Raw genomic sequence first — 18,079 nt, forward strand, 5'->3', positions numbered from 1 at the left:
TGCCCTCTGCACCGCTAAACATTTACCCCACTAGCAAGCAAGCTAGCTTACCAGCCAGCCGCCTAGCCTTAAAGCTATAGTGCATGCTTTCTGTCTCCCCCTCTTCCTCCATGTAGTTGCTAGTAGCCAACGAGGACATGGAGGATTAAAAAAACATGGACTTTTCTGAAGAGGTAATTATCTTCACTCAAGTTTCTGCGTGGGAAAGTCACCGGACGACACAATTTTCTGAACATAGCCATAGTGAGAAATACAGAGAGTGTTTTGTGGAGCAACTCATTTGGCGATGGTTTGAATGTAACGGACGTTCTTTAATATCAAAAAGTTACACAGTAAAGCTTTAAATTAGTAAAACTAGTACAGTGCCCGTTGAAAATGTGCCTGTTTGGAACGGGCGATTACTTGGCCTGTTGTATTGCTGCTTGTAGAATTCATCAAAACCAAATTGTAGCCTACCCCAAAATTACTTACAGAAGGACCCCAAACCACTTCAAATGCAATTCCCCTGTACACCCTACTACTAACTTACTGATTTACCTGACACAGAACATTGCAGATTCAGAATGTAACAACAAAATATCACAATGAAAATGTGGAGTAATCAGACATTAGCGTCATGGACTCATGGCAGTGCGCTACCCACCCGGCCAGTTATGAGCGCTAAACAGCAGATATCTGCGATCATCAACCACTAGAACCTGTGTGTGTGTGTGTGTGTGTGTGTGCGCGCGAGCGCAGAGAGAGAGAGAGAGAGAGAGAGAGAGAGAGAAAGAGAGAGACGGTGTAGAGAGTCACGACACAAACAGGTGCTAAGTCAGTGTTTGCATGCAGTGTGAGAGGGGGAGTGGCCAGCGGCTAGAGCAGCAAAAGCCAGTGTGTGCTTCTTTTACCGATATATTTAACGATATCTTTTGTGTTTCTTATCCAAACAACGTCAAACTTGGCACTGCACTGACTCGTGCCTGTAGCAAGACACCTGTCAAGTTTGAAATCCATCGGATTAACAGTTTGAGAGATATGCGCTTAACACACCCACACACACACGCACACACACCACACACACACACACACACACACACACACACAGACGCGTTCCTGCAATTTATAGATAGATGTAATTTAATGTTTAATTCACATGCTCTTGTCACATCATAGGAAAGCACATTGCTATAGCCAGATGAGTGACAATTTAGTTAGTTAATTTTCGGTAACCATGTTGAAGGCATGTTGGGTGGGTGAAATTAGCAAGATAACGTTAGCTTGAAAAGCTGGTTATTTATTAATTATAAATTATTATTGAAATGTAATACTTAGTGTATTAGTGTACTGTGTAGTAACTTTTCTTGGCCGTACATAAGTTACTTAGCTTCATTTGGGGTTTCCTAACTATTTTGTGTTCAACACCAACTGAAGTCCACAGTTAGAGATCTACTGTGACTTTCATTCAAATTGTTAGTGTGTTTGACCTAAACGTAAAACCTGCAGTCAGACAGGATTTAGACGATGCGATTTTCACTAAACTAACAACCAACAGCTTTGAAAGCAGTGTGCCAAAACAAGCAACCAAAAATCATTATTTCATATCATCAATCAGTAGTGTCTGTGTAAAATTGTGTCTATTGGTGTCAATCGACAAGGACAACGACATCTAGTGGTGTCAATCACGAAGACAACCACAAAATGTTCCTTAAACTCACCACTGATTGTGGGCATGCATATAAACTATGTACTAGGTCTAGTTTTACTAGGTCCATGGTCCTCTTTCTGGTTAGCAGCATCAATTCTTATTCTCAGAAGCTCCAATGAGACAGAGTAGCCTGGGGGTAAGCTGTACTGATACTTTATGCAAGACCTGCCTCTGCCCTACACTCATATTCAGTGCTTTCACAACTCTGCTGGTTTGAGGGCAAAGCTACACTGATAACTCAAAGTCAGATCATTTAATGTCATCATTTCACTTGCTCTTAATGTCTCCCATGATTTCCACTCATTTGCAACTAATTAGCAATAATTATTCATGTTCTAGCAACATCTACTTCCAATGTAACCCTGACACGCTGACGATTTTGCGTCCTTTAATATGCGTTAATTAGCATGTATGTAGCACATACTGAACCCGTAAAACAGCCAGAAGAGGTTGTCATGGTGCCATAGCAGAGATGTGCTGAGCTGTGATGTGTTTAGCTGCATACTGAAATAAGAGCCCCCCTTTAAGCAGGCTTTACTGGTGGTGGTTTGTCCTAGATAGAGAGTCAGTGAAATCTCTACCTTTGTTCATCATAGAAATACATAATATAAATATGTTACCACATGTGCCACATGCAAAATAACCTCTCTTGTAGTGTATGTCTCTTGTAGTCTAACCTTTTTTTTTATTCAGTGTGGCAGGGTTGTTGTGCTTGAAATTTTGCACTCTAATTAGTTTGTTGTTGTCTCAAATGTGAGAAAAATGATCTAAATGTGAGAAAAGTGAGCTAAATAATAAAATATATCAGCTATAAAATTGTATCTGAATTTTTACATTTGGTGATGCATCTGAAATAATAAGTTTATATGTTTATATCAAATAGTTCCTCTGCCTTTTTATCTACGGCTGATAAGAGCTACATGTTACTGGTTTCCAGTGCAGACATGTGATGGAGCAGCAGTCACAAGGTCCTAGCACCAGCATTATGTCTTATGATTCTGTGGGATTTGTTGTGCATTATAAAGCACTCAGACAAAATAAAATGTATTATTTAGAACAGCTATTCGATAGAGGACTAATGCTTCCTGAAATGGCCATTTCACTGCCTGATCTTTTCAAATCCAACACTGTGACCCATCTGCTGCTTTTTCTTCCTCTTTGGAGTTCTTGACATTTCTCATTTTCCCTTTTCATGGCATCATGATGTTGCCAACAATTGCCCTCATAGCTCAGCAAAACAAGGAAGGACTAGTGACAAAACCCTTATATATATTGTACATAGAAAGTAGTCATGCTCATGCTTTAAATTACACCGTATTACCATGTGGCATTCAGTGAATGGGGAGTTAGAGGGCATCCAATCCTGTATGTCTTGGGAAGAAAAACACAGCACACTGAAACCAGATAGACAAACCACTTGAAGCATGAAAAATCAAAGAACCTAAAATATCTTGTGTTGCTTGCAATGAGGTGCCGTACATCTGAAGCCACCTCCTGTTAAAACTCCATTTAAAAAATTTTTTTTTAACCTTTATTTATCCAGGTAAGTCAATTGAGAACAACTTCTCATTTGCAATAACGACCTGTCACATTCACACAGTTCCACATTCATACCTGGAAGCTGCCCATTCAACCACAGTCTGATCTGCTGGCCACTGAGCAGCTCCACTGGAGCGGTTGGGGTTAAGGGCCTTGCTCAAGGGCAAAGCGCTGTTCTTTCACTTTCCCCAACCAGATTATCCTGTCGGTCTGGGGATTGAACCGACGACCTCCCGGTCACAAGCTCGCTTCTCTAACCTCTAGGCCACCACTCTCCTCATTCATGTGAGCTGCCACAAATTTGTGATTTGGTGATTAGCAATGGCCAACAGGTGTGCAAAATAGGCTTTGTGGTATGTTTTTGTAACACATTTGAACCTATTTTGCTTGTCTGAGGTGGTCAAGCCTAGTTTATTACTCAGACTGGGTGTTTTTCTTTCCTAACTGCAACTAAAATTACAGTGTTGTTTCAGGAAATTACTTAATCTTTTCATGAAATAAAGACTTGTGTCTTCAGTTGACACAAAGGGGCTACAAACAGGGTGGGGGAGCCGGAAAGTATTACGAGACAGATAATGCATTGTTGCTTTCGGTCTTTTCAAGGTATTTGTTGTCAACATGAAAATGAAAGAATAAAGCCAAACTTATACTTTAAGCAGAGGAGTGGCAGATCAGATGCAATGCTTTCGTATGAGGGCAAAACACAAAAACTATCTAATTACACGTTTCCCTCATAGGACTGACATTCCCAGACTGATAAAACTTGGTATCATTAAAAATAATTCCTATAGGTTTTTACATCCGTAGCACCATGACCTTTAAATTATCGTCAAAGGTGATGTGCAAATGATGGGCTTTTATTATAGCTGACCCAATTAAGGCCCACAGGCAAAAATGATAATAGAAAAAAATTAACAAAATTAAGGAAAGTAACTAAAAAGCACTTTCAAGAATTTAAATAAAAATTGACTTGCCAGTCAAAACGATCAGAAATATAAATACACAACTATGTCCTAATAGACCTTAAATCAGGTTAACACGTAGAGCACATCCAGCAGACTTACGTCCTACTCCCTCCCAGTACATTCCAGCTCTGTCTCGAGCAAATACCATGGCCACTCTATATAGCCTGACGCCACCCCTCAAATTGGAACATACCAACCTATAAAACACAGGGGTGGCTCAGGTGAGTAGGCCGTAATGGCTTAATACAGCAAAAATACATAAAGCTATAAAGCTAAACATTTGACAGCAGACTTACGTCCTCATAAATAAGTCACCAGACTTCTAAACTCAATAAATATACATAGTTAATAAATACATGGTCGCTTGATTATTATGACAAGTGAAGTTTGTGACAATCCGTACGGTCTTAAACAATAAACAATGTATAGAGGAATATAACTAGGCCTAGATAACAAATCACCGCAGTATTAGATGTTAAAAATGTGCACACAACAACGGGATTAATATGGAGAATACGATGAATGACAGATTATATAAAACCAGTATACAAACCGAACATAGACAGTCAAACAAACATCTACAAGCAACTTCTTTACTCAGTCTTTGAGATCAAAACAGGTAGCGTATCGCTACCGTGACGGCAGCTATGCGCCCCGTCACACCAAGGGTAATCTTTTCCAGCTAATTTATGGAGAGCTAACTATGGTACATGAGAGTAGAATCAAAAATTTGATGAGTGGTGGTATACACGTTTTTATTTTAACGCATCAGAGAGACAGATAGTTTCACAATGAATAAATTGATTGCAGCAACATGTTTTGAATAAAAATGAAGACGTGGTGTATTTACCAAAAACATTTTGGGGTTCAAGTGCTACAATACTTAAGATTAAAAGCCATAAGTGCCTTGAACTGTGTAATGTGTCAAAAGATCTATCTTGTGTCAAAAGATTATCTTTTCCAATTAAAGGGTTAAGGGATGAAAACCTTAACAATCTTTTTATTTTACAAAGGTTAATATACAGCATGGCTAATTACCATCCACATAAAATCCATATGAATTTCAGACAGAACTGATTTAATCATGATTATCAACATTGTGTAACAGTATTGGCATACTAGCTCATTAACATGCTGGAAATATCTTTATGTAAAGGGAAACAGATTACAATCCAAATATAAAAACATAATGGAATATATTGCAGTAAGGCTCTAAGGCATTCTGTATTGCTTTCAACTATTTATTCTCCTTTGAATTGACTTTTCTAATTATATCTGAGTCAGCACATAGCCATGCATAATTTACTCTTCCCTCCTCTTTTGCGTCTTTTGTTGGGGAAGTAACCTCCTTAAATGTGCATGTGACAACTATTCATCTCAATGATACATTAATTCATTTTAATGAATTAATAAACTGTAATATTTCAGATGTGTTCGAGCAAGATTTTGCAGGAGTAGGCCTGCTCATGTTCAAAACTTTGTGTACATTCAAAATATAACTCATCCCATCTGTGTTCTCTGTGATTTAGAGGATTCGTGGAGGAGTAGGCCTACTAAAACTTATGTTGTCCTTTTCTTTCACCTTATACTAAAAACGTATTCACTCCCTTATGGAGTTAGATTCCCCTTTACACCTTGTAGCATGTAACAACCAGAAACAGCAGCAAATTAGAGTCATCCCCAAAGCACTGTAATGCAAGGTTAATAGAGCTGAGTCCTTAGTTGCAATTTCCAAGTTGAACCACTTCTCACACCACTTTAAAGGAGAAGAGAAGAGAGATGGCAGCTACCAGCTAACAGGGCGAACTACCTGCCGGCAGGATCGAGACAGGGTAGGTGAATTTAAACGATGTCTGAGTTGAAAACGCATCTTGTTGTTATGTAAGGGCCCTGTTCATGTTACACAGACATTTTAATTGCATTTTGTGTCTGTTAAGAGGCACAAAGGCACTCTAAAACTTGCCCCGACAACTGCTGTTTTAGCTCAGTGGAAGCTCATACACGTAGCTGCAGCTACTCCGTGTTTCTTGCACTGATTCGGGTCGGGTTTTTTTCAATCAAAAGTAAACGCATATTTATAGCGATCAAGGTTAATGTAAAAATTGGCCGGAATTCTCATTTAACTTCAATGTAGCCTAATGGTAGAGCGCTTCTTGGCTTCAGCTTGAAAAGTTGTACTTTCAACATATGGAGGAAATATTTATTCATAATTCAAATTGAAAGTCCAAAGAGAAAACAAAGCGAGATCAAATTAAAAAAAATATTATTATTTGACTACGCTACTAGGAAAAATCATGCCATTATTAAATTTAAAAAAGAAAAAGGAAACTGAAAAAGCAAAGTTGATATGTAAAATGATTTATCTTTAGAATATACCATTTGGCTTTTCCAGTTGGATTTAATATTTGGCTTTTCAATTTCAATTTAACATTTGGCTTTTCAATTTAACATTGGCTTTTCATTTGGACTTGACACATGTCAATGTAAATGAGGAGGCGTGGCCCAAAGGCTGGTGGGAGGGTCTGAAACGAAAGTGGTGCAGAGGCATCTTATGAACAGCAGGGGGAGCTGACTGCTGGGGAGCACACTGACAAGTTTATTTCCTGAAATATGGCTCATTTTCCGTTTGAACACAGTCATCAATATTAACAAGGTTTAAAATTACCCATTTTTCAAATTGGGATATCGTTTCAAAATCGGAAATCAAATGAAGGAAAAAGTACACGGGCTGTACAAAAGGCCATCAATCAGGAGTGATTGTTGTGAGTACATGTTGGAGAATAGCGCGGACACGCACCTCACACCGCACGCACCACCCGGAGAAAAAAGTGAGAGAAAGAAAAAGGAGAGGTCGCAGTTTGGACGATGACTACCCGGTTGAGATTGTGTATGTGCGTGCGTCCTCGAGATCTGACCACACACAAACACACGTAGCAGAGCTACCCACACCCATGCTTCTACTGTTCCATCCATCCATCCATCTTTATCCGTTTATCTGGTGTCGGGTCGTGGGGGGAGCAGCTCCAGCAGGGGACCCCAAACTTCCCTTTCCCGAGCCACATTAACCAGCTCCGACTGGGGGATCCCGAGGTGTTCCCAGGCCAGGTTGGAGATATAATCCCTCCACCTAGTCCTGGGTCTTCCCCTAGGCCTCCTCCCAGCTGGACATGCCTGGAACACCTCCCTAGGGAGGTGCCCAGGGGGCATCCTTACCAGATGCCCGAACCACCTCAACTGGCTCCTTTCAACGCAAAGGAGCAGCGGCTCTACTCCGAGCTCCCCACGGATGACTGAGCTTCTCACCCTATCTCTAAGGGAGACGCCAGCCACCCTCCTGAGGAAACCCATTCCGGCCGCTTGTACCCTGTTTCTACTGTTGCTTAATTAAATAAAACATCAAAAGAGAGAAGTTGTCTCCGTCCGTGTTTTAAACAGACACACCTGGGGCGAAGTTGGAAACCAGAATCAGCTAGTCCTCATTAACACATGCCCAATTATAGTAACTACATGAAAACTTCACTGTTGTTGCATGAAATGTCGTTTGTGTTTAGCCTACATCATCAGTTTCTATCATGTGAAACAAGAGGCCAAGTCAGCCTGGTGGCGAAGCTGCAGACAGATGCTCCTCAACAGTCAGCTCCCCCTGCTGTTCATAAGGTGCCTCTGCACCACTTTCATTTCAGACCCTCCCACCAGCCTTTGGGCCACGCCTCCTCATTTACATTGACATGTGTCAAGTCCAAATGAAAAGCCAATGTTAAATTGAAATTGAAAAGCCAAATATTAAATCCAAATGGAAAAGCCAAATGGAAAATTCAAAAGATAAATCATTTTACATATCAACTTTACTTTTTCAGTTTCCTTTTTCTTTTTTAAATTTAATTATGGCATGATTTTTCCTAGTAGCATAGTCAAATAATAATATTTTTAATTTGATCTCGCTTCGTTTTCTCTTTGGACTTTCAATTTGAATTATGAATGAATATTTCCTCCATACCAACAACGTCTAATCACCGTTGCTTGCAGTCGCTATGGCGACAACACGCCATGGGCTTTGCTTATCTGATCTCCTGGATCTTCGACGGTACCGCGGCGGTGGTCTTGTAGTCTCTCCTACCCGTGTTGAGAGGGCGAGTTCTCACTGTAGGTTTATGGTGATTTTGGTAGTCTTGACTTTTCACAGCGAGACACGCGATCAGGCACACGGAGGGAGAGACCGACGGACGGACAGAGAGAGAGAGAGAGAGAGAAGAGAGACACACACACACACACACACACACACACACACACACACACACACAGCCACATATAGGCTACAATTACCACAGTTTCCCCACTCATCCTGTCTCTCTTCTATTGACCCTTCGCTAAGCTACACCTGAAAACCGCCACAGGCCAATCATGTCTTAGCAACCGTAACTAGGCGCAGGAGGTCTGTCAAGCTTTCAAGTGAGGGAAACATGCCGAAGTGCAAAACCGATACCCGGTATCCTAAAAGTTTGGACAGGGTGGTGGAATTTGTTCCCTTCCCAAAACCCAAGGGGAGAAATGCCGGGCGTGTATCAAGCAGTGTGGGAGGCCCCATTCACAACTAAATCTCGACAAGATTAACAAAAACACCTAGCTAGCTACGTTAGCTCCAAGGCTAGAACACGCTAATGTTAGCTAGCTAGCCAACTCAGCACAGCATTGCTTGGAAATAATGACGGTTCTTTGCTCATAATGCATATATTTGAACGTAAAATAAAGGAAAACTTCAGCGCAAAACGAACCTAGGGGATAATAACAGATGTGTACCCACTCGATCGCTCTCTGGTACATGTTTTCATGCTAATAGAATGTGTTCGTAGCTTGAAACAAGCTAGTGCGGACCACTGATTAGCTTACAACGCCAGCTAGTATTCGGGACACAGGGAATCGCTATTTATACCACTAAAAATGTCATGCTGTGGATCATTTTGGCAATCACCTCATTCATCCATCTCCACCTCCACCTCTGTGCTCCTAGCCCACGGCTAACCACTATCACGGAGCTCTCCGTCCCTCTGCTCGGCATCATGATCAAATATTCAACTCTGCAACTGGTCCAATTCGTCAACTACTCCATTCCATCCTGCATCCCAGTCATCAAACAGCTCGGACTTCTACGTCGACGCCGTTACATCCACAGAAGCTCTCGCCGCAAGTTTGTTTTCTTCCACCACGGACAATCCATTCCATCCATCTGGTCACCTGCACGCTCTGTTGCACCTGTCCCACGTCATCTGAATGCTTCACCCACTGGTTCACATAGGGCTGAACGCATCATCAGGCTACACAGAAAACCCGGACCGGACTACAGTGCTTTCCCCACTTCACATACACTCAATCATACTCTCCAATCATTTGCTAATCGGCTCACTGTCCCCCCTCAACTGCAATACCCCCACACCCCAACGACCACACGCACTGCTAACCGGGACAACCTCAGATCTCTCCAGCCTGCCCCCATCCCACCACCCTCTCACCATGCCAACTTTGCCCCTCCTCAACACCCACGCGCGCTCAACAATAAAGCCCCTGTCCTCCATGAACTAATCCTCGACAACACTCTTGACTTCCTTCTGCTCACCAAAACCTGGCAACAACCCAACGACTTCTTCTCCCTCAACCAAGCATCCCCCGCTTACAACTACATCTGCAAACCCCGCCCCTCCCACCGTGAGGTGGCGCGCCGCGTCATTTTCAATCAGAACTTCCGGATCACAGAACTCACCCTCCCCTCAGTATCATCGTTTGAATATCTCGCCTTCAAAACTCTTTCCTCCATGACAGTCATCCTCATTTACCGGCCACCTAAACCAATCCCTCCTTCCTCTCTGATTTTACTGAACTCCTCACACTAGCCTCATCTCTCTCTCCACGTCTGCTGCTACTCGGTGACTTAAACATCCACATGGACTCCCCCACATGCAAGCTCTCATCAGAATTCAAAATTTTACTGGATAACTTCTCTCTCACCCAACATGTCACATTCCCCACCCATGAAAAGGTCACATCCTCGACCTGGTCTGCTCCACCAACCAACCAGTGCTCGACCTCCATCCATGCCTCTTTTCCCTCTCTGATCACAAACTGATACGGTTCACCATCCCTTCTCCAACCCCACGCCCCCGCCTCCTCAGAGAAATCACCTTCCGCAACCTCAAATCTATCAATCCCCACCATCTCTCTGACCTGCTCTCCACCACTCTCCACCTGGACTCAAACCTCACCTCACCCGATGACCTCACAGACCACCTCAACTCCACCTTGTCTACCTCCCTCAACACCCTGGCCCCCTCAAAACAAAACTCGCTCACTTTTAACACCTCTTCACCCTGGTACACACCTGCACTCCGAAAAATGAAACAAACTGGCCGCCAACTTGAACGTCTGACAAAGAAATCATCCCTCACAGTCCATCATGAAGCCTATAAATCCCATCTCATCGCCTACAAAGATGCCCCTCATTGCTGCCAAAATCTGCCTACCTCTCCACCATCCTCACCGACCCTGCCAAAAACCCCAGAACCCTCTTCTCCACATTGAACAACCTCATCACGCCTCGGACCAACAGCCTCCTTACCTCTACTCCGGATCTCTGCAACTCATTCCTCCACTTTTTCACTGACAAAATCAATCTCATTTACAAATCCCTATCCCCTGTATCTGACCTTCCAGGATCTACTCCAGCACCTACCTTGGACCCTCCTCTCTCCATCCCTCCAGACCTCCCGACCCCTCCTCCACACTTCCTCCTCTCCCAGTTTAACCCAGTCACTCCTCCTGAAATCTCCAAACTCATCAGCTCTTCCAAACCCACTACCTGCTCCCTTGACCCCCTCCCTATCCACTTCTGAAGTCCTGCCTCCCGGTCCTATGCCCCTACCTCACTAACCTCTTCAACTCCTCACTGTCCCTTGGAACTGTCCCCTCTGCTTTCAAAACTGCCGCTGTCACCCCAATCCTTAAAAAACCTGGTCTGGATCCCTCCTCTCTCAACAACTACCGCCCAATATCCAACCTCCCCTTTCTGTCTAAAACCCTGGAACGCATAGTCGCCTCACAACTACAAACCCATCTTCTTGCCAATAACCTGTTCGAACCTCTCCAATCTGGTTTTCGCCCCCTACACAGCACAGAAGCCGCTCTCCTCGGGGTCCTCGGCGACCTCCTCACCTTTGCTGACGCCGGTTCCCTCAACATCCTCATCCTCCTCGACCTGAGTGCAGCCTTCGATACTGTGAGCCATAACATCCTGCTCACCAGACTCAAAGACCTCGGTATCGACGGTACTGCACTCAGCTGGCTCCACTCCTACCTTTCCAACAGATCCCATTTCATCTCTCTCCACAACCACACCTCTGCCACAGCCACAGTCACTCAAGGTGTTCCCCAAGGCTCCGTACTTGGCCCCCTCCTCTTCATCATCTACATCCTCCCTCTTGGTCAGATACTCCGCCACTTCAACCTGGACTTCCACTGCTATGCTGACGACACCCAGATCTACCTCAGCACCAAATCCCCCCACAATCCTCCCCTCTCCCACATCAACTCCTGTCTGTCAGCTATTAAAACCTGGATGCAACACAACTTCCTCAAACTCAACAGCGACAAAACAGAATTCCTTCTGATCGGCTCCAAATCCACACTCAGCAAAACCAATAACCCCACTCTCACCATCGACGGCACCATTGTCTCCCCATCTCCCCAGGCCCGCAACCTTGGCGTTATCTTTGATTCCACCCTCTCCCTTGAGCCTCACATCCGTCAAGTCATTAAAACCTCCTTCTTTCACCTCCGCAACATCGCCAAAATCAGACCCTCTCTCACACCCCCCGCTGCTGAAAGACTCATTCACGCCTTCATCTCCTCCCGACTGGACTACTGCAACTCACTTCTCCTTGGCATCAGCTCTACCAACATCAACCGACTCCAACTGGTCCAGAACTCAGCCGCCCGCCTCATTACCTGCTCCAAATCCTGGCACCACATCACTCCAGTCCTAAAACAACTCCACTGGCTTCCCATTTCCCACCGGATCACCTACAAAATCCTGGTCCTCACCTATAAAGCCCTCCACCATCTGGCCCCCTCATACCTCACTGACCTCCTCTCCCCTTACCAACCCTCACGGTCCCTCAGATCCACCTCAGCCGGTCTCCTCTCCATCCAAAAGTCCAACCTGCGCTGTTTTGGGGACAGAGCCTTCTCCAGAGCAGCTCCCAGGCTCTGGAACTCCCTCCCCCAAGAGATCCGCACCTCTGAGTCCCTCACCATCTTCCAGTCCCGCCTCAAGACCCATCTCTTCACCTCAGCCTACCCATAGTCCACCTGCCCCCCTCCCTTTTTCATCTGTATCTTGTTTTGTTCTACTTGTTTTGTTTGCTCGTTTTGTTTTGTTATGTTTTTATAATCTACCCTGCCCTGTAAAGCGACTTTGAGTCCATGAAAAGCGCTATATAAATTCAATTTATTATTATTATTATTAAAAAGGCTCAAAATATCACCACACTTCAACGGTAGCATAATGAGGGTATCTAAATGTTAACAGCAGCATTGAGAAATAAATTGAAGAAAGAGAGATTATAAAGACGCGTTTTCGTATACAGGCAGCCGCCGTCTTGGGAGCTACGGTCTTTCTAATCTATCTTTTTAATAAACTGTCTCTTAATAAACTGTCTCTCAAAACTGTACACTTACAATGTTCTCAATGCTTCGGTTAACATCTAGGGACCCTCATTATACTACCGTTGACGTGTGGTGATATTTGAGCCTTTTTAGTGGTATAAATAGCGATTTGTTTTTACTTTCCCTGTGCTCCGAATACTAGCGTTGTAAGCTAATCAGCAGTCCTCGCTAGCTTCAAGCTACAAACACATTCAATTTTGATGACATTAATCGCCAATGGGTTGCATATTATGTCATGGATATATCCCTCAAATGCATACTGCAGTCCCTTTTGTCTTGCTCTCTCAGATATTTCAACTGTTCGCCAAAAAATACTAATTATCTCCTTGGGAATGTCTGACACCGGTGCATACATACTGTAATAGACGTGCCAGGCAGGAAAGATTGTCAGGCGTAGCAACAGTAACTAAAGAGGGCGGGGCTTAGCGAAGGGTCAATTGGAGAGAGAGAGAGAGAGAGAGAGAGAGAGAGGAAATAAGCGTCCGGTATGAATGGCCATGCGATCAGGCACGTTTACATAGGCTATTGTCCGGTTTCATATTTGTCAGTCAACTTTTCAAAATACATTCGGGGCTACACTCAAAACAGTCGGGGCTGAAGCCCCGGCAAAATCGGCTGACGCCGCCTCAGTTTTTGTTGTACTGCAGATTGCTGCAGCTCCTCTTTTCAGCTTGTTGAGCTCTCCATTTTAGCTACAGAGTGAGGCATCACACTTCTATTCCATCTTTGTTGGGAGTCGCACATGCGCAATAGCTAGGTAAGGACTACTACCCAGTCAGAAGCAGAGTTTGAGGGTGTGCCACACTAGCAGCTAGGTGAACATTATAACGTGTGTTACAAAGTGACGCACGTTCGTCACCAAATTAAAGGCTGAACTACAATAGAGCTGTTTGGAGCAGTTTGTGAACAGTGTTTTCTGTTGGAGATGGTAAGTGACTTTGGGGTGGACTTTGGGCTTTTTCACTTTGTAAACCTATAACATTCACAAAAAAGATATAAAACACAATAAAGGAAAGGGAAAAAGGCAAAAAGCATAATATAAGCACTTTAATGTTAAGGTGTAGCCATGCATCAATGGAAATGTGAAACAGACATGTGTAATGTGTAATGTGTAATGCGGTTGCTAGAACAAGATGTTCTGGAAGATGTGAGTGTGCTGGATGCTGGTGAACACGTAAACACATCTCAATAACATCTTTTATACACTTGATTCAGGTATAAGAGAACTTATTGTGAATCAGGATGTGAGATTGCTTGTGTGTTTAAATTTAGGCATTACGCACTTTAGGCATTAAACATTTTGACCCATGCGCCATCACATGTCAAAACAAAAAGAAAACATGGACAAGAAAAATAACTAATACAACTAAGACACATACAGAGGCATTATTTGTTTTTTAATGTAATTTCCATTGATAAAATGTTGTTTGTAATAAGAAATCATTTACTTTTTCATCATTAATTTTATTTGAAGGATGAGAATCAAAAACTATAGTGAATTATCACTGCATGAGTGTTAACATGATACACAGATATGCACAACAAAGCACACATTCTGTTATTTACATGCAGATGCGTCTTAGAATGTCAAGGTGAAATTATCTTTATGCATCTTTATGTTTGTTCACAATGGTAGAAAAATAAGCAAAAGAAGATATTATGATATAAAAGTCTAAACATTTGTAAAATAGGACTTAGGACTTAGGAATCACTTATATCCGTTTGTATCTGCTTTAGAGTTTTTCTAACATAAACGTTAATGTTCTTTATATTCTCATTGCCAGTTTTTTAAGGCCAAAGCTTTTATATCTCCTGAATTCGGTAATCTTTGTTATTCTAGAAACTATATTTATGGCCGGGTAGAAATTCATGTCACAACAGAAGAAGAACAGAAGTATACCTGAGTGTATTTGTAACAATGTCTTGTTAATATGCAGCAGCATATTATCATTGGCATTGCAGAACAATATCCTGCAATAATTATACCTGCAGGTGTCATGAGAGAAGTAATGTTTGTGTCTAATGGTGTCTGGCAACTGACTTAATCATTGGACAGCAGGCCAATGAGATTAGCGCTATCTCCAGCATTCAGCACCATGCTGAGTCAAGTCCTGCATATAGGCAAATACTGAGCCCAGAGGAGCCCAGAGGAGGGAGACAAAGTAAAAATAAACATCTGCTGATTTGAAAAACACAGTCTGAAATTGTCTCAATCAAAATTCCCTCTCTTTTTTTTATCAGTGAGGCATAACAAAGCACAGCAGGTGAATAAACAACAGCAAACGTAACAGAACATTGCGAAATACAAGATATTCTGTCAAAGGATGTGAGAGGGTTGAGAAACTAGAAATATAGACAGGGGAAATTATAATAAAAAGGGAACAAAAGGAAGAATAAACTAACAACCATGGCAATGGTGCATATTTGTCAGCATTACTATAATTTCTAAATTACATGAGGTCCCCTGGCTTAAAGCTCTAGGAAAACTATATCTCATTTTAAAACGTTATTGAAACGGAGATCAATAGATAAACATCTCTAAAAAAGCAAAGACAGACGTCCGCAAGGATCAATGAGTAATTTCTTTTCATCAAATAGGCTAGTTAAAAGATTGTGAGATAGGCTTAAAGGTCAATGCATCCAATTTCTTACATTATCACACTATCTCCTGGAGGAGGAATAGAACAATAAACACCACCAAAAAGCTCAGACTTGACTGCATAAAGGCAGCAAATTTGTCTTTGTGTGACAAACAGTAAAATTCTGATAGGTATTAAGTAAAATATAAAAATGCGGATGTTTGACCCTTAATTCACAGAGGGGTTAACTCATAAGGTATAGGACTTTTGCCCAGAACGCTCAGCTATTGCAGTAAAGCAAACAATCTCATGTGGTTTCATTTGGAAAGATGCCTCTGCGAATCATAAACAGCATGGTGCATGAATATACTTATTCCCTTTTGCATTCGGATAGAAAAGGTCAAATACAAAGTAGAGCTAGAGGTAATAAAGAAACAGTGTCACTTTTACTTTGTCCACCAGCGTGTATTGTGTATTTTTTAAACTCTACAATGTCCCACTGTAAAATATGGATATTGGCAGGCCCAACGTCAGGAATTATGGACAGGGGGACAACAAATTGGGCTTTTTATTCAACCCACTCCAGTAGCATTGACCTTTGCATGGGTAATTTGTGTGAATGACCTTAGTAAAGTCATTAAACAGATGGTGCAGATGACCACTGAAAACATTAACGCATCCAATCCAGTCACTGATGTAGGCTATACTGCAACAGGGAATATAAAGCAACAATAGGATTGGCGATATTGGGGCGATGGAGATTTGCCATGCTATTTATACTGAGGTCGCTTACCCTTAAATATCTCAGGTCGTAGCTATTGTAGGTAATGTAGCAACAAAGCAGACATTTCCACTTTTGAGTTTCCCAAAAAAATGTAATACGCTACAGTAGGCTATAGCCTTTCACATTATCTTGTCTTATTTTTTCATTTAATTATTATTTAAAATTAGGGCTGCCACCTCTTAGTTGATTAGTCTACTCATCGGTCGTTTAAGATTTCTTTAGTTGATAAGTCATTTTTTATGCTTATTCATGTTTAATTACTCATTTCCAAGGAACTTATGAGCACATTTATGGTAAACACAAGATTTAAAGTGGTGCTTTTGCAGGATTAATTGTGGAGAAACTCAGTTTTACAGATGGTTAATTAACTACATTTATATTGTGCTTTTCTAGTCTTAACCACCTCTCAAAGCGCACAGCTCTGTCAGTTAAATCAACTAATCGATTAGTTGACAAAATCGTATAAGTGTTAGTCGACTAAGAATTTCTTTAGTCGAGGACAGCCCTATTTAAAATAACTAAACGGATGATGACGGTTGTAGGTCTAAATTATTTATAAGACAAAAAATGTGTTTGTAATTTTTAATAGGCTATATGGTAGAAATGGTAAACCACAATTAGTTTCTCAAACATAGGCTACCGGTTGAAACCGTGTTTTTGCTCAGGCATCTGCAAAGTATCAGGAAATAAAAGGACCTTACCAAAGCAGGAGTTGATGAAGCCGTACCAGCAGCAGCCGCTGCGTCCCAGCAGCCACTTCCCCCGAATACTGGAGGCGAAACTGAGAGTGGTGCCGAACAAACACACCAGCATGTCACTGACACTGATGTTCAGCAACAGCATGTTCACCGGTGTTCGCAGCTTCTTGAATTTACAAAACAACAGCAGCACAATGAAGTTGTTAAGGAAGCCAAAAATCATGATGAAGCCCAGCACCACGGACAGCACTACGAAGCCCGTAGGGGAGAGCCTCTCCGTGCCCGCCGGCGCGTCCACCAGCTCCCGGTCATCGCTCATGTTGAAGCTGTAATTCAAACCACCCTGACCAGAAAACATCCTGCTGTCCATTAATCAAAACTTGTCTTCCCTCGAACCGTTTTGGTAGTTAAAAAGTCACTTTGCTCACGTGGAAAGTTCATGAATAGCAGCTTCCTTTTCAAGTCTTTCTCGACGTTGTTTTTCCTTTGGGACGTTAAGACCTGCGCTTCATGTTTTCAAAAAAGCGCATTCCTCCACTGCAGCATGTAGCTAGCTTTTAACTTGTTACTATAAAACTGACACTGACACAAATGCTAAAAAACCCCATTGTAACCATAAAGTGCCACCTGTTACGTTAACGCATCGCGCGTCCCCTTCTCCGTATTCAGCACATTTCAGTAGTAGCGCACAAGCCTCGTTAATATTTGGCCAAAACTGTCATTATTCATCACCGTTTATCACAACACTCAATCTTTTCCTGACTGTGGTTTTATGCTTGGGGAAGTCTGGCATCTCCAAGTCACCACTTTTAGATGAATAGTAGGCTAATCCGCGCATAGACACTCGCAAGATGAAAGGTGTTGCGTGAAGAGCGCTCTTCTCCGCTACCCAGCATCTTTTAAAGGCAACTCTTACGTCACGAAATGTGTGTGTGTGTGTGTGTGCGTGCGTGCGTGCGCGTGCGTGTAAAGGAGAGAGAGAGAGAGAAAAAAAAAAAAAAAGAGAGAGAGAGAGAGAGAGAGAGAGAGAGGCTTCTTGTACATGTATTCAGGTACAGCAGGGTCAGCTGCTTTTAAAATACAGACCTGCTGAAGGAAGGGAAATCTACAACAAC

General features: G+C 42.5%; 1 protein-coding gene across 2 annotated transcripts in view; it reads right to left on the reverse strand.

The window, feature by feature from the left end:
• Positions 1-17,839, reverse strand: part of tmtops2b (teleost multiple tissue opsin 2b) — a 37,819-nt gene extending 19,980 nt beyond the window's left edge. For both annotated transcript variants that reach the window (XM_039818015.1, XM_039818014.1), the window contains exon 1: positions 16,968-17,839. In XM_039818015.1, coding sequence (XP_039673949.1) covers positions 16,968-17,334 — 367 coding nt within the window. In that variant the 5' untranslated portion in view covers positions 17,335-17,839. The remainder of the gene's footprint in view (positions 1-16,967) is intronic.
• Between the last annotated feature and the right edge of the window lie 240 nt (positions 17,840-18,079).

Source organism: Perca fluviatilis, chromosome 12 (genome assembly GCF_010015445.1).
Source record: "Perca fluviatilis chromosome 12, GENO_Pfluv_1.0, whole genome shotgun sequence".
In the NCBI taxonomy this organism is placed as follows: Eukaryota; Metazoa; Chordata; class Actinopteri; order Perciformes; family Percidae; genus Perca; species Perca fluviatilis.